This window comes from Nannospalax galili, unplaced genomic scaffold (genome assembly GCF_000622305.1).
Source record: "Nannospalax galili isolate Female #2095 unplaced genomic scaffold, S.galili_v1.0 scaffold1307, whole genome shotgun sequence".
NCBI classification, from domain to species: domain Eukaryota; kingdom Metazoa; phylum Chordata; class Mammalia; order Rodentia; family Spalacidae; genus Nannospalax; species Nannospalax galili.
This window is the reverse complement of record NW_008357035.1, coordinates 1,370,538-1,396,453: the sequence shown is the minus strand read 5'-3', so window position 1 is coordinate 1,396,453 and position 25,916 is coordinate 1,370,538. Positions and strand designations below refer to the sequence as shown.

Below are 25,916 nucleotides of genomic sequence, written 5' to 3'. Positions count from 1 at the left end.
GTCCAAGTCTCTGTGGCATTTTCTTGATTGCTGATTGATGTGGGAGGGCTCAGCCTACTGTGGGTGGTGCCATTCTTATGCAGGTGATTCTGGGCTTTATAAGAAAGAAGCTGAGCAAGCCAGGGGCTGCAAGCTGGTAAGCAGCGCTCCTCCGTGGTCTCTGCTTCAGTTCCTGCCTCCAGGTTTCTACCTTGAGCTACTGCTCTGGCTTCCCTCAGTGATGGACTGTGACCTGGGAGATGTAAGAGAAAATAAACCCTTTTCTCTCCAAGTTGGTTTTGGTCAGCGTTTTAGCCTAGCGACAGAGAAGCAAACTAGGACACGGGATTCCGGGCTGTATAACAAAGCTGAGCAGAACTAGGGGATGAGCCAGTCAGCAGCATTCCGCCATGGTTTCTGCCCAGGTTCCCACTTCGTTCCTGCCCTGACTTCCCTCCGTGATGGACTGTGACATAGAGCCAGATAAAGCCTTTCCGCCCCCGAGTTGCTTTTGGTCAGTGTTGTATCACAGCATTGGAAAAGCAGACTAGAAAGGAAAGCATGCCTGGCCATCAGGAGAGGGACAGTGGACATCCCCAGGATGTCCCTGTGGGTGATGCCTGGGGCTCTCCACAAAGAACCAGGATGTGGAGGAACCCACAGGAACAGGGCACCTTGTGCAGGAGTGAATGTGTGGTTTAAAAACAATCTGGGGGCAGGGACAGGGTGAAGGGTACTTGCTGTTTCTGTAGAAGACCCCGGTTTGGCTTCCACCACCCACAAAACAACTAAAACCCATCCTCAACAGCCTCTCTTCTGGTCTCCATGGGCACCAGGCATGCATGTGGTGCACTTATATATATGCAGGCAAAACACTTATATACATAAAATAAATGTAAACAAAATCTTTTAAAAATTGGGGTGGCATAGAAAGATGGCTCAGCAATCAAGAGCACTTGCTGCTCTTGTAGAGAACCTGGGTTCGGCTCCCAGCACCCATTTGGAGGGTCACAACCTCCTGTTACTCAGTTCTAGGGGATCTGATGCCCTCTTCTGGCCTCCACAGGCTCTTACACTTGATGAAATAAATATACATTTAAAAAATTTGGGACTGGAGAGATGGCTCAGGGGTAAGAGCACTGGCACCGGGGTTCGATTCCCAGCACCCACATGGCAGCTAACCACCATCTGTAACTCCAGTTCCAGGGGATCCAGCACTGTCTTCTGACCTCCGTAAGCACTGTATGACACGGGTGCACTTACATACATGCAGACAGTACACTCATACACATAAAATAAAAAATACACAATATGGGTTCATGGAGGTGTTGGTCACCTTGGGGACTAACTATTCCTTCCCAAATCATGCTTGGAGACTGTGACTCTGTTAATATGTGTGTGTGTGTGTGTGTGTGTGTGTGTGTGTGTGTGTGTGTACCCACATGTGTGAATGCACCATATATCCACATGTTGGGACCAAAGCTGTCTCCGTCATGTCCCACATTATTTTTTTAGACAGGGTTTCTTGCTTAACCTGGAATTAACTGTTTTGGTTGGACTGGCTGGCCAATCAGCTGCCAGGCTCCACCGGTCTCCACTGGGGTTCTAGACATGCATCGCTGAACCCAGCTTTTACATGGGTGTTGGGATGTGAACCCAGATCCTTATGCTTGTGCAGCAAGCGCTTTGCCCTCTGAGCTGTGTCCCCGGCCTGAGACAGTGACTCTCCCCTGGATCACAGTGACCTGTGTGGTGCTCTGTGCCCCACTTTAATGTCAGCACCACCCAGATGGACCACAGTAAGCACCCTGCTCAGCCTGGGGGAGGGGAGGGAAGGCACATGGTAACCAGCGCTGACATCCTCAGCTACAGCCAGCCGTCCACAGGTCTAGAATCATCTTGGGAATAGGGACCTTTCTTGTCCCTTGTCCCCACAAAGGCAGACCCCTCCCTCCCTCTGCCCCACTTCTTGTGTCACCCTGCACTAGACGTTGAGTGACGTGATGGGCTCGCTGGTCACCTGGATGTGGCTCCCAGGGGACTCCAGCTCTTGCCTGTGCCTGGACCCCTCTCCCATTACCCAGTTCCTGATAGCCACAAAGGTATCTGTGCCCATCACGAAGCTGAAGGCGAAAGGGTGCCTGCCTTTTGAATGTCTAATTAGAGCCCTAGTCCATTGCTCCTTTGAGGAACACTTAAGATGGAGCCACAGGACTCAGGACTCTGCCCTCTGAGAGGAGAGGGGAGCGGGGACCCCCAGGCCTCATGGCATCAAGACCCACACTGTAGAAACCGTGCTACTGATGTTTGAATTTGCACGTGACCCCGCATCTCTGTTGTCATGGCTGCCTGAGCCACCCTGACTGTGTGGACTGCTGCAGGGGTTCATTCTGTAAGTTCAGTGTCAGGCAGTATGATGAGGCTGAGTGAACAGTGTTGTTTCTAAAGCCTGTGTGTTTGGTCCCCTCAGAGACGCCCCTGACCCTGGCCGCCCAGCTGCATGACTCCATGGAGATCATCAAAGTGCTCAGAAATGGCGGTGCACATCTGGACTTCCGTGCCAGGGACGGGATGACTGCCCTTCACAAGGCCGCCAGGGCAAGGAACCAGGTTGCCCTGAAGGTATGCCCGAAGCCTGCCTTGGGTAAGGGACACCTTCCTGCCTCCATTGTGGCCACAGAGTCTGCTGGGACACAGGGTTCCAGGCCCGGGGAAGCTCTGTCTAGGAGCTGCAGTTCTGACTACACCCTCTTCTGGGAGCAGGCTGGTCCTGCATCTCAAAGTACCACCTGCCACCTCAAGCCAGCAGTCAGCAGTCAGGACTCCTCGGTTCTGTGGGTGGGAGAAGCATCAGGCGGTCAGCTGTGGCTCAGACTGGCTTGTGGGAGAGTGGACCACACACATCTTCCCTTCATTCCATTTAAGAGGCATCTTGAAATCAGTGACGGCTTTGGATTTTCCTCCTAGACCCTTCTAGAGCTTGGTGCCTCCCCTGATTACAAGGACAGCTACGGCCTCACACCGTTATATCACACAGCCATCGTCGGGGGCGACCCTTACTGCTGTGAGCTCCTTCTGCACGAACATGCGACCGTGTGCTGTAAGGATGAAAACGGTTGGCATGAGATCCACCAGGTATGCCCAAGTCTGTGCCTTCATGTCCCACACCGACCCCCGACCCAGTGACACCCGGGCCAGACTGTAGAGCAGTCGTAGTCAGGCCCCAAGTTCCTAAAAGGTTTGATTGATTGATTACCAGCATTTCCACGCTGACATTTTATCTAGAGATGGCCATATCTGACTTCACAGGAGAAACTGGGTCGCCAAGTGAGGCCCCCGTGTGTCTACAGCAACAGCCCCCTAGAGTGGGGTGGGGGTAGTGGTGAGAAGCCCTCCCAATGCGCTGTGGGCGCTCCAGGCGCTGCCATCCTGGGGACCTGGCAGAGAAGGTACAGGTGGCCCAGGGTGATGCCTGATTTCCTTGCAGGTACAAGGTTTTCAGACCTTGTAACTGTAGAGTTGGGAGGCGTGTCACCCAGTGACCCTGTAACCATGGGGTTGGAGGTGTGTCACCCTGGGACTCTGTAACCACAGGGTCAGGAGGTGAGTCATCTATGACATTGACAAGAACAAAATCTACTTGGTGCCCAAGGTCAGGTGCAGGAAAGAACAGTCCAGTTTCAAGGCTGAGGCTCACAGACAAGCAGTGGTGGGAACCATTACCAGCCCTGGACTGCAGGGCAGAAAAGGTCCTGTGCTCTTGGGAGCAGTGAGCTGGCTGGGGGCACCCGGGAAGCAGGGCCGGGTCCCAAGGGCTATTGGAAGGAATGCTGAGCCCTCTGGAGCTGGAGGTCAGAGCCTGGAAGTCAGGGCCTTTGGTCTAGGTGAAGGAGTCTGGGCAGGCAGGGGAGTCAGGGGAGAGTGTTTGAAATGGTCTCTTGCTAAGTCTGGACACGGCAGCTGTCAGTCATAGTTCCCAGTCTGTCTATGCATCTCCCAAAGCTGGTGTCACTTCCCACACCTGCCCCTCCTGGAGGGAGGATGGCATCACACCCACCCTCCTCAGTCTGGGGCCAAGGAATGCATCCCGTGCAGAGGGAAGTGGGGCTAGCATGCTATACCCTCACGTAGCCTGCCCCTTGTGAGGTCAGTTATAGATTTTGGTACCCCACAGCCTGGAGAAGGCCCCACATCTGTGTGGTGTGAGCAGGGAGCTTATAACACAGTTCTTGGGATCCCAAGCCTACACCAGTGGGGACCTCAGAGCAGCAAGTAATGACCAGCCTGTTCACATCCCCAGTGTGGGGTCCATGACTACTCTGTGAGACAAGTCTTCCACCCTGTGATGAATCTGTAGTGGTCGTTTAGGTGACACCTTGCAGGGCTACAGTACCAGAACTAGTCCAGGTGCTGCTGCAAAGGTGGTCTGTAAGAAGGGGTAAGAGTTCCATCAGGAGACTGTAAGGAGAGAGGTGACCCTCCACAGGAGGTCGGGCCTGTCCAGGCACCCTGAGGACCCAAGGAAGGAGCTCTGCCCAGATGCTCAGGATCCAGCTGTGGTATTGGCCCCTTCCTAGGCCTCCAGCTTCTCTGGGGAGCACACACTCTCCCCATTCTGCTAGGAATTATTCCTCAGGGGCCACGTTCCAGGTCCTACCCCCAATTGGTACCCAGATCCAGGTCCCTAGCCCCTCTGTAACAGAACATGACATTTGCCCGTACTGTGCGCACATTGAACTAGATGTTCTCAGTCATCTCATGAAAACTTTTGTTTTGCTTTGAGATGGGATCTCACACTGTAGCCTAACTGGCTACAGACCAGAACTCCCAGCGTCCAGGCTGGACTTGAACTCTCAGCAATTCTCCTGTCTCAGCCTCTCAGATCTAGGACTTGCGATACCCTGTGCAATGTAAGTTCTCTCTGGCTGGTCTGCAACCACAGAGAACAATGGCAAGAAAAAGATGTTTGCGCCAAGGGCTTCCCATCTATGGTAAATTCCATGGGCGACAGAGCCCACAGATACAGGGGCCAACTACGTACACACATGCACGCACTCCCCTCTGGGTCTGTCCCTCTGGAGAACCCTGATTTTTATAGCCCTGAACAGAGAAGCAGCGTGAGTTCCTGCAGAGACTGGGGTGTTTTGGGGGGCGGGGGGCTGTTCCCTGCTAGGCACCTTCCCAGCTCTGCCTCCTTGGTTCTTACCTCACTGCCAGTAATGACCCACCCCTCACCTCTTGGTGGGTGTGCTCCGTGGGTGTTACCCCTCCGCCCTCTTCCTTCCTTCCTTCTGTCCTGGCCTCCTCTCCCTTGGACCGGGGTTCTTAGCCTACAGGACTGGCCCTCTGCTGGGTGAGCGCTCAAGCCTGGCCCTTCTGAGTCATCTCTGTGTTGGGCAGGATCAACGTCACCTTCTGCTTGGGTGTCTTCCTGACCTGACCTCCCATGCTTTCTCCCGACTTGTGTCTGCAGAGTACTGCAGAGGCTCCCAGGGGCTCCTGGCCTGTCCAGCAATGGACAGAAACTCCCGGCCCATGGGGGAGCCGGACAGGGGACAAACAGATAAAAAGTTGTACCTGCACATGTGTGTACATGTCTGCATGTGTGAGGACATGTACAGAGCAGGCATGTGTGCTCTGTGTCCTCATGCACTGGGGTTGCTTGGCTCATATGGTGGTGGCCAGGAACAGGGAATGCGTGTGTCACCCAAGTTCTCTTAGGGTCCCTTGCTCCTGACGCAGGTAGACAAACCACAGAACACACCTTTATCTGAATTTGGTATAGTTTACACCTTTTCGGGGAGGGAGGGGAGAGGCTTACAAAGAAATGAACACCAGACACCCGGCACCCAGCTCTGTGCAGCTCGGCCCACCGTTCCAGATCGCTTTTGCCCAGTCTGCCTCATCTCATGTCCCCACATGGCCACTCACCCCACAGAGTTCCACGAAAGGTCCACGGCATCCTTGCGAGGTCCCCCAGTGCCCCATGGGGTCCAGGGCAGGCTGGCCCATCTGCTCCCTGTTCCCTGCTTCCCAGAATGGCACCAAATCCTTTCATTCCAATCTCTCCCACACTAGGCTCCACCCTTCTTCCCAGGGTGCCCTGTGCCAGCCCATGGCTCTTCAGAAGTCCAGGAGGAATAAATCATTTTCAGGCTACAGCGTGGCGTGGGCCTCTGTGCCCAACACTCTAGCAGCTGCCCTTGGCCGTCATCTGGGTGGTAGTGTCACAGCTGAGCCTGTTCTCAGTGTAGGCTGTGAAAGGCAGTTTCTGGAAGAACCCAGACAGCCCAGAGAGGCCATTCTAAGCCTTGAAGGACGTGGTATCCAGGACACCAAAGCTCTTGAGAACTCAATTGCAAAACATGTGAGCTGAGTGGAGGCCACCAGCAGGCTCAGGACCAGGGGATTGTGGGGGAAGCAGTGCGGCCATTGGAGCGGTGACACCTCCACCCAGGGACACCCCCCCCCGCGGGGCCAGGTGGGGAGCTCCGGAGTCTGAGTCCCACAGTGTCTGCAAAGTGATTGCTAGACCTGGTGCAGGACTGAGCTGTGACTGGGAGGTCCTTCCCGCCTGGCCCGGGTGATGCTGGGTTACATGTCAAGACTCTTGCTGCTTGCAGATGGTGTTGTATTCGCTGTTTTGCTTAGGATTTCTTTTTTTTAATTTTTCAAGTATGATTCATCTTCACTGAGGTGTTTCTGAACTTGGGAGGTATGAGGAGGCCGGTGGATGTGGGCCTCTGCCGTGCGGAAGTGTTGGCCTGTGCCCCCGTCCCCAGGGATGGATCCAGGTGGTGGCCGTGGTCCCTGAGGTCTCCTTTGGACAGGTGGAGTTTTATGGGCCCATTTCAGTGTCATTCCATAGAGACACTGTGTCTCCATGTACCAGGGCAGTCCCTTGCAAGCATCTATTCTAAAATGTAGGTTCTCTTCCTACTGAGATGTGACAGGGCCAGACATCAGCAAACAACAACATTGAAAAGGGAGTCACAGCCAGGTATGATGCCTGTCACCATTAAATCCTGCCCCCACCCCGACTCGAGAGGCTGAGGCAGGAGGATGGCTGTGAGTTTGAGACCAGCCTGGGATATATAGTGAGACTTTGTCTCAGAAAACTAAAAGGGGCCCTGGAGGGTAGGGTAGAGTTCCTCAAGCCTAGCACTGGGTCAACTGGGTGTGGTGGTGCACACTTGTAATCCCAGCAATCAGAAGGCGGAGGCGGGGATCAGAAAGAAGTCGAAGGTCATTCTCAGCTACCTAGTGAGTCAGGAGTCAGCCTGGGTATAAGAGACCCAGGAAGGAAAGGAGGAAGAGAGGGAAGGAGGTGGGGGGAGGTGCTGTTACTAACAGCCACACGGGCCCCAGGAGTGGGGGGGGGGTACTCCCCGTATATCAGGGACAAGAGCCACCTGGGCAAGGGCTTTGCTACGGTTCTTATGAGAAGGGACCGGCGAGATGGTGAGCAGACCAGGGTGGCCGTGTGGAGCCATCTCAGGGTCATGGGCTCAGGGACTGGTCCCTGGCTGCCTGGCTCCTGTCCTGAGGGCCAAGGGCAGGGACAGTCACCAGGATGCCAAGCTCCATGCAAAGGGTGCAGCGTGGGCTCAGCACTGGGCAGGCGCGTAGGAAAGGCAAGGTAGATCGCTCTGGGAGAGGCATTCACCCCAGGTCATCCAGGCCCTGGATGCCAGTGCACCCCAGTACAGAGGAGAGAATGTGTGGAGCCCAGGCCTGAACTTGGATATACCTCTGGATGGTGCTGCTCCCAGGGCCCCCTCCCCGTTTCTCATCCTGTTTCCTGCCTCTCCCTCCACCAGACCAGCCCCTCCTCACTGCGCAGTGACATCAGCTCACAGGTGTGGCTCTTTTCATGTAAAGCACTCCACTGTGGCCTGTACCTTGGACAGAGCTGTGGTGGCTGGACCGCGGGCGTCTGTGGTGGCAGGCTGGTGCTCAGCCATGATTTCCAAGCCTGGATTCACGGCGCAGCTGCCTCGGTGCCACCTGGACACCTCAGTACCTCGGCCCCTTGGGTCCTGGCCCCTGGTGCCCCCCTGGGGTACCAGCTCCTGATCCTAGAATCCTGAATCCTGTAGGGGTTTTCAGCTTAGCTGTGGGGTTTGCACTGCCCTCTAGCGGTCGGCTTCAGACAGGCCTAGGTGAGCCTGCTCTACTGATCAGTGTCTGTGCCCAGCTTTGTCCCTTATCTACAGGGCTGTTGTGCCTGTTAAACAGGGTGAGATCGACTGACCTTGAACAGGCCTGGCAGGAACAGTAGACAGGACCAACTCCTAAGTTACCCTCCTAACAGTTCACGCTTACCCAGCCAAACACTGCCCATCTCCTTCATACGTTCTCAAAGCAACCCGGGGGAACACTTGTCCCCGTTGACAGATGAGTTAACAGGCCCAGAGAGGGTGAGTAACTTGGCCAGGACCACAGAGCGAGCAGTTGCCTGAGCTGGGTTCATTTCCAATGCTTGCAGATCTCTCAATTGAGAGACCATTCTTAATACAGCAGTGTGTTTTGGGACAGAGGTTAACACAAGGCAGGTGGGGTTTTCATAAGCCCAGTTGGGCTCTCTGGCCATCTTCGAAAAGCCCTGGAGTCTGGGGTTTCTGGATTCAGCTTTTAAAGTTGGTTCTTCTGTGAGTCCCACCACAGTTGGCAGTTGTATCCCGGTGTGTAGACAGCTGCCTCATCCTGCCAGAGTCCTGAGCCACCAGACGGGCTCACACATAGCAGGTGGTTGGCCAGCTCTCTCAGTTTCTCAGAGATGCCTCTTGGCTGTCTTTCTTGAAGCCCCCATTCACAACACAGGCCATTTCTGATCCAGGTCATGCATGGCCAGGTGCCCAAGACCCTGGTTGATATGGTAGAGCTCTTTGAATTCAGTTCTGCAAACTTGTATCTTTTTTCTTAAAACTTATTTATTTTTATTTATGTATATATATCAAGGAAGATCAAATTCACAAAGGAATGATGTCACTGTGACTGTGTGTGTGTGTGTGTGTGTGTGTGTGTGTGTGTGTTATGTGGGGGTGCCTGTTGAAGCCAGAAGAGGACATCAGGTCCCCTGGAACTGGAGTTACAGGCGGTTGTGAGCTGTTAAGTGAATGCTGAGAACCCAACCCAGGTCCTCTGCAAGAGCAGCCATCAATGTTAACCGCTGAGCCGTCTCTCTCCCTTCAAGTTCATATCTTTAAAGTCCGTTGTTTAAATGCCCCTAATTCTTTCCCTCAGTCCCCAGAGTGCACATTCAGCATCGGATCCCTGAAAAACACGGAAACCCACAAACAAGCATGTTAAAGAGGTCAAACGTGTCCCCTCAGCCCAAGGACGTCGGTGGGACTCAGAAGTGTCCATCTCATGTTTTTCTTGCAAAACCCACAGTCATCCACAGTGCAGCCCCACAGCATGCTGGCTCTGACCCAGCAGGGTCCCCAGGGAGGGCACAGCTGCCTGGCCCTCACCATGCGTCGCCCACTCCCACCCTCTGTGAGTCGGTCTGTGTTGGTGGGGGGCCATCTCCTCTTACCATCCACAGAATGGGGTGGAAATCACTTCACACTTCCCAAGTAGCCTGATCGGGTCCTCTGCCCACCTCTGAACCCAGTGGCCTATCTCTGAGGTCAGCTGGGTGAAAGTTCAGAGCTCTTGAGACAGCTAAATAAAAGAGTTCCCAAGAGGCACTTTCTATAGTATCTGCATACAGTCAGAGCTCAATAAATGCTGAATGCACATGCCTCTCTCCCCATAAGGTCACCATCCTGCTGTGTCTGATAGTGTGACCTCATGCGACTGCCCTCTGTGTGTGTGTCTCGGCCAACTCTTCTGATGAGGACTCCAGTCCTGTTAGATTAGGGTCCACAGGAGTGACTTGATTCTCTAATCTCCTCTTTAAAAGACCATCTCCATTTCACTCTGGAAATGGCACTCTGGCATCCTGAGGTTAGCACTTCTACAGGTGAATGTGGGAGACACTCCTCAGTGCCCAGTACTTTCCAAAGTGGAATTGGCTGCTCTCTGGTTCGCACCAGAGCCCCCACCCCACCAACCAGGTGCTCCCTGACTCCTCTGCATGTCGGGCCACCTCCATTCCGACATTGTTTGGCAGGAAGGGCTCAGGATGTAGAGCCATGGAGCCACCTGGGACTCCAGCCCAGCTGGGGTTGTCAGTGTGTGCTTGGACAGAGCTGTCTCTGCCGACCATGTCAAGGTGGACATCATGGACCCCTGTGTCCTGTCATTTGCAGTACATTGGTTGAATCCAGCGCACTCTGTGGGAGGAATGTGGGAGTGAGCTTTGGACTTAAGGTTCTGTTGTTAGGGCTGAAGATGTAGCTCAGTGGTAAAGTGCTTGCCTAGCATGCTCGAGGCCCTGGGTTCAGTCCCGGCACCATGCTTGCTGCCTCTCTGCAACATGGTGAGCTCTGTCCTATGCAGGTCAGTGTGTCAGGCTCTGCTCAACCGCAGGGTTGAGCCATTGTGGTGTCAGTGTGGAGATTTACCTCAAGTGCCCAGCAGGTGGCAGTGCAGTGCTTGGAGGAAAGAACACAGTTTATAGAAATCCTGGGGTTGGTAAGTGGCCGGCCGGCTGTGGGCACAGCTAGTGTGAACTAGAACCCAAGGGAACAGTCTTCCAAATACATATTCCAGCCCTCCCCGGGGCAGTCAGGGGCAGTAGATGTGGCTGAGTACCCCAAGCATACATTTTTCCAGAATGCTCACCAGGAAGTGGGAAGGGGAGAGGGTCTAAGGTAGCGTTTTTATCCTGACTTTGGTTTGCTCTCTGACCTCCGTCATGGTCGGAGGACAGGGTCTGGCTTTCATCCTTTGCTAATGTCCAGTATATCTGCATAAAGTGTTCTTTTCAGAACTGTAAACATCTGCAGGGACTTCGTAACGTTAGGGAGGCCTGCAACCGAAGGCAGACAGACACAGACACCTCCTGACGCACTTCCCTCCCAGACCAGGTTGGGTTTTTTCAGTTATCCCAGTAATGTCTCCAATGGCCAGAGGGTACATCTTGGGTCCATGGACTCTTGCTGTGGGAGAGCTCCACGTGCCACCTGGTGCCCCTCCCTTATCCCCTCTGGGTCTCCTGCAGATGTCAGGGCAGTGACTTTCTAGATGGCCTTTCTATCTGGGTTCCTCTGATGCATCATGAGGACACCCAGTGTGCTGTGGAAGAACTGTCACTGAGCTGCTGTGCCTCACTCTTGGCGTTGTGTCCTGTCAGGCAACTCATGACCAGTAACATTCCTGTGCGTGGCACCTGCCAGTCTGCCCCCATGGCTACTTAAGCTGGTTAGCTTTTGTCAGTTTGACACAAACTAGAGACTGTGGGAGGAGGGAGCCTCATTTGAGGAATTTCCTCCATCAGACTGGCCTGTGTCCATGTCTGCGGGCATTTTCTGGATTGCTAATTGATGTCGGAGGGCCCAGCTCACTGTGGATGGTGCCACCCCTGGGCAGGTGGGCCTGTGTTGCATAAGAAAGCAGGCTGAGCAGGGGCCAGGGGAGCAAGCCAGTAAGCAGCGTTCCTCCACGGCCTGTGCTCCAGCTCCTGCCTCTAGGTTCCTGCCCTGAGTTCCTACCTTGGGCTCCCGGATGAACTGTGACCCAGGAGATGTAAGCTGAATAAACCCTTTCCTCCCCAAGTTGGTAGTGGTCATAGCATTTTGTCACTTTAATTGAAGGCAAACTAGAACACTCCCAAGTTGCTTTCAGTCAGTGTTTTATCGCAGCAACAGAGAGGCACTCTTTCCCCACTGTGATGCACAGGTCTTTGGGGTGGTCTCCGAGGCTGTTGGCCCATGAGTGTCCTCTCACAGGCTGACTTGTGGGGACGTTTCATGTCTGTGTTGATTGCCTCTCCCGCCAGGTGGAGCTCTTCTAACTGCATTATTCCTGCTGCTGCATCTGTTGGTGGGCTTCCCCTCAGATGAAAAGGTTCTTTTTAAATCCTCACAAGGTAGATTCAGGTTTCTCTGTATCCAGGATATTGGTCATTAACACCTGGTGTTAGCATCCAACCCGGGCCAGTGGGTGCCCTCGGGAATGACTCTGGGCATTGTTTGAGTTACGTTTATGGTTTCTGTGACTAAATACCTCACAAAAACAACTGAAGGGAAGACGTTTATCTTGGCTCACATGTTGAGCCCTTCGTGGTGGGAAGGCATGGCGGCAGGATGGGAGGCAGCCGCTCACGTTGCATCCAGTCAGGAAGCAGAGAGAGATGGACGCTGGTGTTCAGCTTGCATTCTCCTTTTTTTTCAGTCCAGGACCCCAGTTCATGAGATGGTGCTGTCCACATTCAGGGTGGGTCTTCCCTCCTCAGATAACCTAATCTAGAGACTACAGAGGTTTGTTTCCATGGTGATTCTATATTTGATCAAATTGTCATTCAAGATTGACCAGGGCGGCATGCTCTAATCTGATCCTTCCTTTCTGACTTAGGCTATCTCAGGCTCCTCTTGCTCCTCTCCTGCCTCAGTCCTGAAAGCACCATAGTATGAAACAAAAGGCACCGAGGAACGCCTCATAGTGGTGGTTGAATCAAGAGTCCTTTAATAATTAGCTAGCAGTCAAGAGGAGACTAAGGTCTGAAAGAACTCTTGACCCCAAGGAGAAGCAGGGCAGGGTTTATAAAGCTTAAAAGCACAACTGCACCATGTCAGGGGCAAAGACAATAACCATAGTCACATCAGATCACCATAGTCACCCCAGACCATGGCCAGGTGAACTCATAAAGACGTTTACAGTTTAAAAAAAAAAAATGCATCTAAGTTTCAGTTAGGGAAAACAGGCTTCTCAGAATTGCAGAAACAACGGGTTCCATGGAGACGCAGGGAGGGGACATGTTACCTGACTAGTTGTAACTTCCCAAGTATTGTAGAAACAATGTACTCCCCAAAACTGCCTGTGTGAGAGTTCTGCCTGTCTGGCTGCTGTTAGCAAACATGAGCAGGGGGTTGTGGGAAGCTGGGCGGAAACACAGGATAAAGCAAAAGTCAGCTAGTATAAACTGGTCAGTTTTGTCATTTCAATCACCACCTCTCTAGGAGCCTTGAATCTCTCTAGTGTAGAAAAGACAAAATACAGCCAGGTGTGGCGGTTCACACCTGTGATTTCAATGCCTGGGAGGCTGAAGCAGGAGGCTGGCTATGCCGAGTTCTAGGTCAGCCTGGGCTACAGAGCAAGATCCTGTCTCAAAATACAATAAGGTAAACTGAAAATAACAGACAATAAAGACATAATTGCATTCCTTCCTGGGTACTTGAAATCGGCTGCCTCATTTGTCACACCTCACGGGGTATCCCCACTTCACAAATACCCGTTCCACTTCATTGATCAATGAATGGTAGCAAGAAAACCTCTGCATATTCAATACAGATGCAAGTTTTTCCTAACTATTTTGGTCTGTGGCTGATGGACGCTCCAGCTCTGGAGTCTGTGCATACAGAGGGCCAACTGTCCCCACTTGGTTATTTCTCTGTAAATCAAAAACCATGAGCTTATCCAGGCATGGCAAGGCACACCTCTAATCCCAGCATTTAAGAGGCAGAGACAGGAGGGCCACCACAAGTTTAAGGCCAGCCTGATTTACATAATGAGTTCCAAGCCAGCTAGGGCTACATAGTGAGACTCTGTTTCCAAACAGTCAATTAATAAAGTAATCACATATAACCTGGGTTCATGCTGATACCACATTCCAAGCCAGCACCACAAGGCTCTAGATTTCCTGAATTGTGTTTCAGGTCCCCTCCTCAGTAGAGCGAAACCAGCCTGAATTCCTCATGCATGCATCTGTTTGGTGATCCCCGACTGCAGGTGACCCTTTAACAGGATGCCTGGCAAAAAGAAGACCCTGGGTTTCTGCACTTTTGTGAATGTTTTGGTTTTATTTATTGCTAAACAGTAAGCATGTAAACGGAAGACTTACATGAAGAGGGCTCTTGGGGACACTCATCCCAGCCCTACCACACTCTGTCTTATTTTGACCCTTGGTGAAGAAATGTGACAGGATCCCAAGAAAGTGACTTCAAACCCCATAAATTCAAATTAACTCTGGGAAGGGGTGTAATGAGTCGGGATTAATTGTTCCGTGTGCCTTTGGTAACAGAGTTTCCCCTCTTAACTGTCTACAGAGCCATTAAATTAAGCTGCTGCAAAATGCTTCCTCCCCGAAGCCCTTCTCAGAGAGCTGATTAGCCAAATTGTTTCTTCAATTTAGGGAGCAAAATTTCCAGCTCAAACTGGTTGAAGGGGTGGGAAGATTAGGCTTTGTTTTAATGTCTCTGAAAAACCCTGGCGTGGTGTGGGGACGCTGTAGCTTAGGCCCTGGCGTGGTGTGGGGACGCTGTAGCTTAGGCCCTGGCAGGGTCTTCTGGCTTAGCCTTTGGGTCTCCCTGTTCCCGTCCCTTCTCTGTTCCCCTGTGTGGTACCCTGGCAGCTTTAAAGGGTGCTTTCCCAGAAGTTCTGACAGCCATTCCCACCTCAAGGATTTCTGAGGTTCCCCCCTCCAAAACTTTCCTTGCCTTGAATGATGGGGCTGCTGGCTACCTGGCCATGGCCCATACCTCTGCAGGATCAGGGTTCATCTGGGTCCTCTGGACCATCAAGAGCTGGCCAGGGCAGCCCCAGGACAAGGCAGGTACTGTGAGCGAGGTGGAGTCGCCGGGCCAGGCAGGCCGAGAGCACGTAGGGTATGTAAATTGATGCTTTTCAGGTGCTTTTAAAAACTGATCTGATTCAGTGCTGGCCTCTTTCTGTCTTCTTCACTCTTAACTGACCAGGCTTCCTCTTGTGGACCCCACTGAGGTGAAGTGTACTCTGTACAGTGATCGGAGATGGTCTGGTGACCTGGGGCAAGTCCTGGCAGCCATAATGGTGTGGCCTTGGTGGGAAGTGCTGATCAGAACCCACACACCCCACCTTCTGCAAAGCCGCTGCCTGAGCTTGAGTGGTGTACACTGACAGTCACCCATGCAGTGGCCTCTGTGCCCTTTTGAGCTGGGATGGGGTGGACTGCATCTGCTTTTTAGGCCCAGTGTTGTATGAGGTCCTTTTGTAAAAGTCCTTGTTCCCTGTACCTCGTACAAACCCGTGAGGGGCATTGTTCCTGCTCACAGACAAGAACATAGGCTCCATAGGCTCGAGGTAACAGTTCTGCTAACAAGATGTCCGGGCCCTGGTCCAGGTCTGTTTGGCCTCAAAGTTCACCGTGTCGGCCCCTGGCATGACTGGGAAGGAAGGAGTGCCGCACATGGTGGGGCTGCCCTGCCCTGGCTCCTATGGAAGGTTGGATTGCATTGAAAGGTGACATGAGGCTGTCCTTTCCTGTGGGAGGAGAGGTGCAGGCACCCCCTCCACAGAGCCATGGCTGTGGCACGCCGCCTCCCTGCCTGGGAGCATGGACCACTAACACAGGCTAAGCATTCTGATCTGTCTCATGGAGCTTGGCACCCAGGTCAGGAAAAGACTTGTGTCTCTCAGAGGCTCCTGGACCCACATGGGAAGAACCTCGGGGCTCCTTCAGACCTCTTGTCCAAGAGCACAGGTTCCCACCTGTTCAGGGGATCCTCTTCGTCACCCACAACTGGGAACCTGGGGTACAGGAGTGTGATGTCTGTGGGCCTCAGTCCACAAGGCTGAGTGTGCTGTGGTGTGCCAGGGGCCCCGCCACCATTTTGGATAAGTGGAAGGGTACTGGACATGGGTTTGTGACTGGGGACAGTTGATGCCAGTCTTACACAGCCTCTGTGTCTGGGGCCCAGCCAGCAGGGGCACCAAGGTCTCACGAAGCCCCTATGTCTGGGGTCTGGCCAGCAGGGGATGCTAGGGTCTCATACAGCCTCTGTGTCTGGGACCCACCCAGCAGGTCACCAGGGTCTTACACAGCCTTTGTGTCTGGTTCTGGCCAGCAGAGGGCACCAGGGTCTCACACAGTCTCTGTGCCTTGGACCCAGCCAGCAAGGGATGCAGGGGTCTCACACAACCTCTGTGCCTTGGACCTAGCCAGCAGGGGATGCTGGGGTCTCACACAGCCTCTGTGCCTGGGTCAGCAGGGGATGCTGGGGTCTCACACAGCCTCTGCGTCTGGGTCAGCAGGGGACTGAAGTCTCATGTAATCTCTGTGTTTCAGGCCTGCAGGTATGGTCACGTCCAGCATTTGGAGCACCTGCTTTTCTATGGCGCGGACATGAGTGCACAGAACGCCTCAGGGAACACAGCCCTGCACATCTGTGCTCTCTACAACCAGGTCAGTGGCCTGTATATCCCCAATCCTACCCCCGGGGTGCACTGGGCACAGGATGGACAGCCTGGCCTGAGTGTCGCTGGTGACCCTCACCTACTGCCTCAGTGGAAACCAGGCATGAAGCCGTGAGCAGCCCTGGGCCACACTCTAGGACTGCTGTCTGCCTCCTCCCGGGAGGAGCTGGGACCTCCTCTTCCCCTCGGTTGAGTTCCGGCTCTGCTCACCCTGCCCCTGTCTAAGCCCCCATGCCCCTGTTCACCATGTCAAATATGCGTAGCAAAGTAGCAGATAGTAAATAAATAACATAGTAAATGATAGTTAAAAAATAGCATAGCAATAGTAAAACTTTTAAACATTCTAGGTGCAGCTCTTTGACATTCAGCACGCTCACGGTGTTGGGTAGCTGTCCCCATCTACTCCTACCTACAACTTTCCATCTTCCCAGACTGAATCTGTCTCCAGGAAACACTGACTCCCTACCCCTCTCCAGGCCCCAGCACCCCACTCTGCTTTCTCCCTCGTGGGTCTGAGGACTCACTGGGGGCCTCCTAGGAGTGGGATCCTGCATGAACCGGTCTTCTGGGTCCTTACCGTGTCCAGGGTCCACCTTGTGGTGGCAAGTGTTAGATACCTTTCCTTTTGAGGCTGACTCCTGTCCCGCTGTGGGAATGACACACTTGCTCATCTGCCCGTCTGAGGGTGGATACATGGGTTATTCTGCTTTGGGTCCTTGTGACCAGTACTGCAGTGACCTAAGTGTCCAGCCCTGGCTTCTGGTCCTCACAGGGACAGACTCCTAAGTAGAGTCACACGCCCCCAGAGCTTCCGTGTCTGGCCTGTGGTGGTGTGTTTGGGAAGCCCTGAGGCTGGGGCTGCTGCTCTTCAGGAGAGAGACCCCTCAGTAGCTGGAGGTTGACTCCTGGACCATGAGCACTGTGGGTTGGGTGTGGAGGGGAGACAAGAGAGTGTGCCCCACCGGAGGGGCAGGAAGAGTGGCCGCTCAAAGGATGTGGGTGGCTTGTGGGAGTCAGCTTCAGGAGACTGTCCTCGATACCTGTTCTAGCCTGCTTTTCTATTGCTGTGATAAAAACACTCTGAGGAGTGTTAGGGGAGACAAGGGTTTATTTGGATTACAATTCCCAGTCACAGTCCATCCCTGGTGGAGGGCGGGGCAGGAACTCGCAGAGACCGTGGAAGAACGCTGCTTACTGGATCACTCCCTGGCTTGTGCTCAGCCAACTTTCTTATACAGCCCAGGCCCACCTGCCTGGGGATGGTGCTGCCCACCATGGGCCCTGGCCCTCCCACATTAATCATCAGCCACGGTACCCCCCACAGACATGGTCACAGGCCATCTGATCTGGGAAATTCCTCAGCTGAGATTCCCTCTTCCCAGGAGGCTGTAGGAACTGTCCAGCAGTTCCCAAGGTCAAGTTAACACCTTCACTAAAGGCCTTCTCGACTCCCACATGCTTTTCATCTTATTGTGAAACATCAAGTCTGGAGAGTGGTGACTTGTGGGCACAGCCCCAGGCAGCTCGGCAGAGAGCAGTGGGGAGACTCGCTCTTGGCCAGTTGACAGGGTCTCAGTGGATGGGCTGTGCTAGAAGTCCCCCGGAGTCTACCCTTGTGGCTCTCTTCCAGTCTCCACACCATAATCCCACCCCATTGCTGACTGTGGCTTCAGGTGACAACTCAAGCCTTAGCCCACAATGACCCAAGTCTGTTCGAAGATCCTCTTGTCTGCTCCCTGATCCCACTTTGCTTCTAACCGGTAACTTTCCTGGATCCTTTGCCCTGGAAAACTCTGCATCCTTCAAGATCCTGTTGACATAGTCCATGCCCAGTCAAGCCTTCTCTTGACCTGGTAGAATTTGTGGGTGTCTTTCCTGGCAGACTATTGCCAGGTCTAGGTGGGTGAGGTTGGGGTAGCATTGCAGCTGGAGTGTCTTTCGGTGCTCTTGGCTCACATACATTCAGAGTGTGTCAGTACAAGTGGTTCTGGGTCCCCTGTGGTGTGTGGATGTTGGAATCCTCGTTAAGTGTGGGAATACTCAGCTGCATTAGAAAACACATCAGGAGGCTTGGCTGGGCCTAGAGAAACATCTGTGCCAACATCTGCTTTGTAATGATTGCCTGAGAAGGGAAAACATACCTCAATTTTCTCCAGTGTATTTTGAGCGTATTTTAATCAGGAAATCATGGTTTCTGCCACTTAAAAGAATTGCAGGCATGATGGTCTTTGAGGGGGTATATGAGGGATTTTATCAGGTTGTCTATACTCTAAGCTGTTTATGCAGCTGACCCTGTTGGGGGGGGTCACTCCATAAACTCCAGCACTGTCTCCACCTCCCGGAGGGCCCTCAGCACCCCCAGGAGGGTCCCCAGCTGGCCAGGCTTCCCCCGTACACTATCAGAATAGAGGCCAGCTGACTTTTACTATTTTACAGGGCAGGTTGGCAAACACTTTACACTTTGGGCACTGCCTGAGCCCTGTGGTAGCATGTGAGATCCACAAACATGGTGCACATGCAACTCAAGGCAAGAGGTCATAACCAGTGTGACTGCATTGCAAGGGAAATTTATTTGCTCAGTAGGCAGTAGGGTGATCTGGCCCCCACTATTGGCCAAGCTTTACAGTGAAAGGTTGCACCTGCCTCTCTCTCCCCTCTTAGTTACAGGCTTTCTCCTCCCCAAAGCTGGGTGACTTCTACCTCCCAGGCCAGCAAGTCTGAGCAGCTGTGGGGACAGCTATGCCTTCCCAGGGTGCTGGGATCATCAGGGCAGCCTGCTGCTGCCCAGCTCCAGCCCATGTGTCTGTCCTCTACAGCCAGGAATGTTGGCTGCCTGCCTTGTGTCACATCCAGGGATGTCATGTTGGCTCATAGGCACTGGAGTCATCGGCTCCACAGCCCCTGAACGGCATGTCACCAAGTGCTTCAGGGTCTGTCCCTCCATGGATGCTGGGGGGGTCTTCAGTCTCTGCCCTCCGTCCTTCCCCAGCCTGACACTGTCTGACTGTGTGTGAAAGAGGCTGCTTCTGTGCAGCTCTGAGAATCTCAGCCCTGTGCCACCTGATGGCGCTTGGTATTTGTGGGCAGCTGTCCAGGAGGAACGGAGGACCCAGCCTTTGCCGCGGGCTGCACACCGCTCATCCCTCCCCTATGTCTCTGTCCCCACTGCATCATCATCTTGTTGGCAACCTGTGCCCATGTCCCCTTCTCTACACACATGTGATGATATATGTGACTGTGCAGGCTCAGGTAGGGACGACAGAGACCACACCAGCAATGTGATGTAGAAAGTGGGGTCACGTGTGCATGCTGGGGACTCCCCCCCGGGAGTCAGGCAGGGTTCAGGGGAAGGAGGTCAGAAGTCAGTCAGGGAAGTGGACCAGACGTGTGAGGAGCCTGGCTGACTGCTCTGCCAGTGTGAACTGGGACCTGGTTGTGCTGCGGGGCATCTGTGTCTTTCTTGGAGCCTGTGTTTCTCATCTGCAATGTGGGCAAGGGCCTGAGTCACAGGGCTGCCAAGAGGTTGGGGTAGGAATCAAAGGTCTGTGATATGCAGTGTGTGTTGAGGCTCAGCAACTTGTGGCTGTAATTGTGGTGATGATGGTGACAATGATGCTGGTGGTGGTGATGGTGATGGTGGTGGTGGTGGTGACGGTGATGCTGCTGCTGCTTGTGATTGTGGTGATGATGATGGTGGTGATTATGATGGTGATGATCATAATGGTGGTGGTGGTGATGGTGGTGGTGCTGGTGATGCTGGTGATAGTGATGATGATGATGATGATGATGATGGTGATGATGTTGGTGACAGTGATGCTGCTGCTTGTGATAGTGGTGATGATGGTGGTGATTATGATGGTGATAATGATAATGGTGGTGGTGATGGTGATGGTGGTGATGGTGATGACAGAGATGGTGGTGGTGGTGGTGATAAGAAAAGAGTGATGGTGCTGCTGCTGCTGCTGCTGCTGGTGTTAATGATGGTGATGGTGGTGAGAAGGATGATGGTACTGGTAATGATGGTGATGGTGATGAATGTAATGGTGATGGTGGTGATGATGTTAATGGTGATAATGATGGTGATGATGATGTTGAATGTAATGATGGTGGTGAGGATGGTGGTGGTGGTGGTGATGATGTTAATGGTGATGATGTTGATGGTGATAATGGTGATGGTGATGATGGTGATGACGTTGATGGTGGTGGTTGTGATGGAGGTGATGGTAGTGATGATGGTGATGGTGGTGGCGGTGATGATGGTGATGGGGATAATGGTGATGTGATGGTGATGATGACGTTGATAGTAGTGGTGGTGATGGAGGTGGTGGTAGTGATGATGGTTGTGATGATGGTGGTGATGATGTTAATGGTGATGATGTTGATGACGTTGATGGTGGTGGTGGTGATGGAGTGATGGTAGTGATGATGGGTTGATGATAATGGTGATGATGTTGATGGTGGTGGTGATGGAGGTGATGGTAGTGATGATGGTGATAGTGGTGGTGATGGAGGTGATGGTAGCGATGATGGTGATGGTGGTGGTGATGATGTTAATGGTGATGATGGTGGAGATGGTGATGACATTGATGGTGGTGGTGGTGATGGAGGTGCTGGTAGTGATGATGGTGGTGATGATGTTAATGGTGATGATGGTGGAGATGGTGATGACATTGATGGTGGTGGTGGTGATGGAGGTGCTGGTAGTGATGATGGTGGTGATGATGTTAATGGTGATGATGGTGGAGATGGTGATGACATTGATGGTGGTGGTGGTGATGGAGGTGCTGGTAGTGATGATGGTGGTGATGATGTTAATGGTGATGATGGTGGAGATGGTGATGACATTGATGGTGGTGGTGGTGATGGAGGTGCTGGTAGTGATGATGGTGGTGATGATGTTAATGGTGATGATGGTGGAGATGGTGATGACATTGATGGTGGTGGTGGTGATGGAGGTGCTGGTAGTGATGATGGTGGTGATGATGTTAATGGTGATGATGGTGGAGATGGTGATGACATTGATGGTGGTGGTGGTGATGGAGGTGCTGGTAGTGATGATGGTGGTGATGATGTTAATGGTGATGATGGTGGAGATGGTGATGACATTGATGGTGGTGGTGGTGATGGAGGTGCTGGTAGTGATGATGGTGGTGATGATGTTAATGGTGATGATGGTGGAGATGGTGATGACATTGATGGTGGTGGTGGTGATGGAGGTGCTGGTAGTGATGATGGTGGTGATGATGTTAATGGTGATGATGGTGGAGATGGTGATGACATTGATGGTGGTGGTGGTGATGGAGGTGCTGGTAGTGATGATGGTGGTGATGATGTTAATGGTGATGATGGTGGAGATGGTGATGACATTGATGGTGGTGGTGGTGATGGAGGTGCTGGTAGTGATGATGGTGGTGATGATGTTAATGGTGATGATGGTGGAGATGGTGATGACATTGATGGTGGTGGTGGTGATGGAGGTGCTGGTAGTGATGATGGTGGTGATGATGTTAATGGTGATGATGGTGGAGATGGTGATGACATTGATGGTGGTGGTGGTGATGGAGGTGCTGGTAGTGATGATGGTGGTGATGATGTTAATGGTGATGATGGTGGAGATGGTGATGACATTGATGGTGGTGGTGGTGATGGAGGTGCTGGTAGTGATGATGGTGGTGATGATGTTAATGGTGATGATGGTGGAGATGGTGATGACATTGATGGTGGTGGTGGTGATGGAGGTGATGGTAGTGATGATGGTGGTGATGATGTTAATGGTGATGATGGTGGAGATGGTGATGACATTGATGGTGGTGGTGGTGATGGAGGTGCTGGTAGTGATGATGGTGGTGATGATGTTAATGGTGATGATGGTGGAGATGGTGATGACATTGATGGTGGTGGTGGTGATGGAGGTGCTGGTAGTGATGATGGTGGTGATGATGTTAATGGTGATGATGGTGATGGTGGTGGTGATGGAGGTGATGGTAGCGCTGATGCTGGTGATGGTGGTGATGTTGCTAATGATGATGGCTATCTTTAATGAGCCTCTCCTTAGATCTGGAAACCAGCAGGTACATGAAATACTATGCCTTCTTTATCAACTTCACCCAGATCTCAGCTCCACACTTCTAATAACTTGATACTGTGATCAGAATATTTTCTTTCCTTTTATGCAATCAACTAATTAGGTCTTTGATTGTAGGCAGTAAATTGATTCTAATCTGAGGGCTCCCTGGCCCCACGCTGGCTTCCCAAGAGTTCCAGAGGGAGGGAGCAGTGCCCTGGTTAATGAAGGATCAGAAGAATTGTAAATATGAAAGGTTACTAGAGCAGGCTGACTTGTCTGGCATGTAAACACACACACACACACTCACATATGTATTCACACATGCATAATGCCAACAGAGGCACACATGCATACACATACACACACATGCACACATACCCTGCCTCTTGGGAGTAGCCTTTGAGTGTGTGTGTGTGTGTGTGTACTCTGTGGCTGCTTCCCTGGGGCCATCTAGAGGGGTCATCATCTCCTTGGGCCCGGTGGCTGTTGGTCTCGCTGGATGGATGGTGCTCTAATTTGACTTCAGCTGCTGTGATAAAATAATCTGACCAAAAGCAACCTGGGGGAGGAAAGGGTTTATTTACACCTCTAGGTCACAGTCCATCACTGAGGGAGCTCAGGGCAGGAACTTGGAGGGAAACCATAGAGGGACCCTGCTTGCTGACTCATTCACAGACCCATGCTTGGCTAGCCTTGTTATACAGCCCAGGATCACTTACCCAGGGAGTGATGTCACACCCACAGTGAGCTGGGCCCTCCACCCTCAATTAACAATCAAGACAATCCCCCAAAGACATGCCCACAGACCAGTCTGCTGGGAAATCCCTCAATTGAAACTCCCTCCTCAGGTGACTCTAGGCTGTGTCAAGTTGAAAGTTAAAGCTATCTAGGACAGACACTGTCCACACAGTCCTTCCTCTGAGACCCTGGTAGATGCCATTGGCTGGTGTTTCCTTCATGCTGACCAACAGATCTGGTGTGACCAAAGCTCAACTTGTCAGGAAGTAGTGAGGTCAGCCTTCCAATCACATCCTCCTCAGGCTTTGGGGGAAATGTACTGTAACCATCCAGTGGGGTGGGATGGAACCTTGGGGGCACAAGTTACGCAGAAGCACTAGTACCCCACAAGATTTAAGACAGTGTCAACTACCCTAGTCCTTGTTTGGGGGGTGCGCTATTGAAGGGGAAGACCAGGTCACAGCCTCACCCTCATGACATCTCTGTTCCAACCATTTACACACCAGCCCTTTCCAGGGGCCTGAGCCAGTGCATCTTCATTCTTAGGTCTTAGAAATGAGGTCCTGCCTCATAGTGGGATAGTTAGTGACTCCTGTCTGTGACATTCAGTGTGGCTGCACCGGGCCCGGGTGCGACTCCTGTCTGTGACGTTCAGTGTGGCTGCACTGGGCCCGGGTGCGACTCCTGTCTGTGACGTTCAGTGTCGCTGCACTGGGCCCGGGAGTGACTCCTGTCTGTGACGTTCAGTGTGGCTGCACTGGGCCCGGGAGTGACTCCTGTCTGTGACGTTCAGTGTCGCTGCACTGGGCCCGGGAGTGACTCCTGTCTGTGACGTTCAGTGTAGCTGCTCTGGGCCCAGGAGTCTGTGGTTTGGCTGTGGTGTGGGTCCTTCTGTACAGAGCCCGCTTCTCTGAGTTGGAGCCTTTCCTCCTCTACCTGCAGCCTGAGGTTGATATAAACATCCGCTCTCCCAGCTCCTTGGCAGCACACTTTTCTGGCTCACCGACCATCCTCATGCAAGCCCAGTCAATGGCCATGCCTCCAAGATGTGATCTGTCAGACATCCATCTTTCCCGCCCTGGCAGCCCCATCCATATAGTGTTTTCTTAGCCGCAGCTTTGTCCCCTCCACCTCTCAGCCGCGTCTCTTGGCGTCCATGTCACCCACTCCTGGTACACAGATTCTGTCCTGAGGTGACATCGGCCAGGCCTGTCTGTGGTCTTCGGTGCTTTCTAGAATGCAGACCACTCTGTCAGTGTCCCCCAGCGGCTCTCACAGTGATATCCGGCTTCCTAGGAGGCCCAGTCCATATGTTCCTCCTCACTGTGTAACTAGTGATTTTTTCCTGGAGCTCGAGACTGAGACCCAGGTGACCCCTGATGCCCCGTCCCGCTCATCCAAGTCTGTCCCCCACTGATAACCCACCTGACCCCTCCTCACCTGCCCAGCCCTCTGCCCCCTGTCCCGGGACCATGATATTCACTGCCCAGGCAGGAATTTCCCTTTGTTGTCCCTCTGGTCCTCCTGCAGAGCATCAGAGCAGTGTGGACTGTACAGACCAGTCCCTACTGCAAATCCCCCAAGATCTTCGTGTACCCCAAGACTTGCCTCGCCCAACCTGGTCCCCAGCAGCCCCCCTCACCCAGCCCCACATTGACTTCCTGTCTTCCCTCACACCCAGCTGCTTCTGTGCAGCGTCTTTGTGCTTGTCCTCTGTGGGAATCTTGCTGCCAGGGACCACAGCTTCTTGTTACCAGGGCTCAGCCTCCTGACCGCCTGCCCCACCCCATCAGTCTCCCCCTTCCTCCTCCACAGGCCACAGGAGAATCTTCAGAACGGCCTGTCCTAAGCTGGGCACTCATATCTCCCCTCTGTCCCAAGCTCACAGAGACCCTGACCTGCTTTCCTTCCCCATCTGGAGACTGGCGTGGCCTCAGCTTGTCCACCCGGTAGGCACAAATGGCCACACCTTCTCGGTCTGTCCATTCATCTGCAAAGTGGGAAAGAAGGCGGGGGCTCAGCCGGTGGAGCCAGACTGTGAGGATGGTACCCCACAGCCGGTGGAGCCAGACTGTGAGGATGGTACCCCACAGCCGGTGGAGCCAGACTGTGAGGATGGTACCCCACAGCCGGTGGAGCCAGACTGTGAGGATGGTACCCCACAGCCGGTGGAGCCAGACCCACAGGGCCTTCAGAAAGCCTCCTTCCGGTGAAGGTACATTTTTTCAAGCATCTCCGAAAATCTGTGCTAAGAGAGAACTTGGCAGTGAATGATACTCGGATGCGTTGGTCCTCAGGAAAATGACGCCAATCACTCAGGTGTCTCCACTGATGTTGTTGAAAGGATGGAGGGCTGCCTGTAAGCCAAGTGTGCAAGGGAACGTGGCGACATGGCTACGGTCCGCATTAGCGCCCAGGGTTCCTCTGCCCCCTCCTGAGCTGCAGAGTGCCCGTTTTCTCTCCCAAACCTTCATCCTCTCGTCACCCAGCTAAGCAGAGGCCTCCCTGCCCGTCTCCACCTCCCTACTGTGATCTCTTGTCATCCACTAGAGTGAGTGAGGTGGGACAGGGAGGTGTAGAACACGTGCCCGCACATGCACACATCTATAATACACATGCACACATATGCATACACACATGCACACACTCATGCACACGGCATGCACACATACACATAAGGCTCCTGCACATACAAGCACAAAGCGCACACATGCATGCACACGCACACAGATATACACAGTGAGCACACACATACACACATACACACATACCTGCACAAGCATATGCAACATATACATGTACAGGCCCATAAGCACACATACACACATGTAGATACATGCACATGCACACA

At 53.0% G+C, this 25,916-nt stretch overlaps 1 protein-coding gene across 1 annotated transcript in view; it reads left to right on the top strand.

Moving 5' to 3' along the window:
• Shank2 (SH3 and multiple ankyrin repeat domains 2) overlaps positions 1-25,916 on the top strand; it is a 523,081-nt gene that overhangs the window by 112,490 nt on the left and 384,675 nt on the right. The window contains exons 7-9 of the mRNA XM_029557122.1: positions 2,450-2,601; positions 2,947-3,114; positions 16,133-16,249. Of these exons, the coding sequence (XP_029412982.1) occupies positions 2,450-2,601; positions 2,947-3,114; positions 16,133-16,249 (437 nt within the window). The remainder of the gene's footprint in view (positions 1-2,449; positions 2,602-2,946; positions 3,115-16,132; positions 16,250-25,916) is intronic.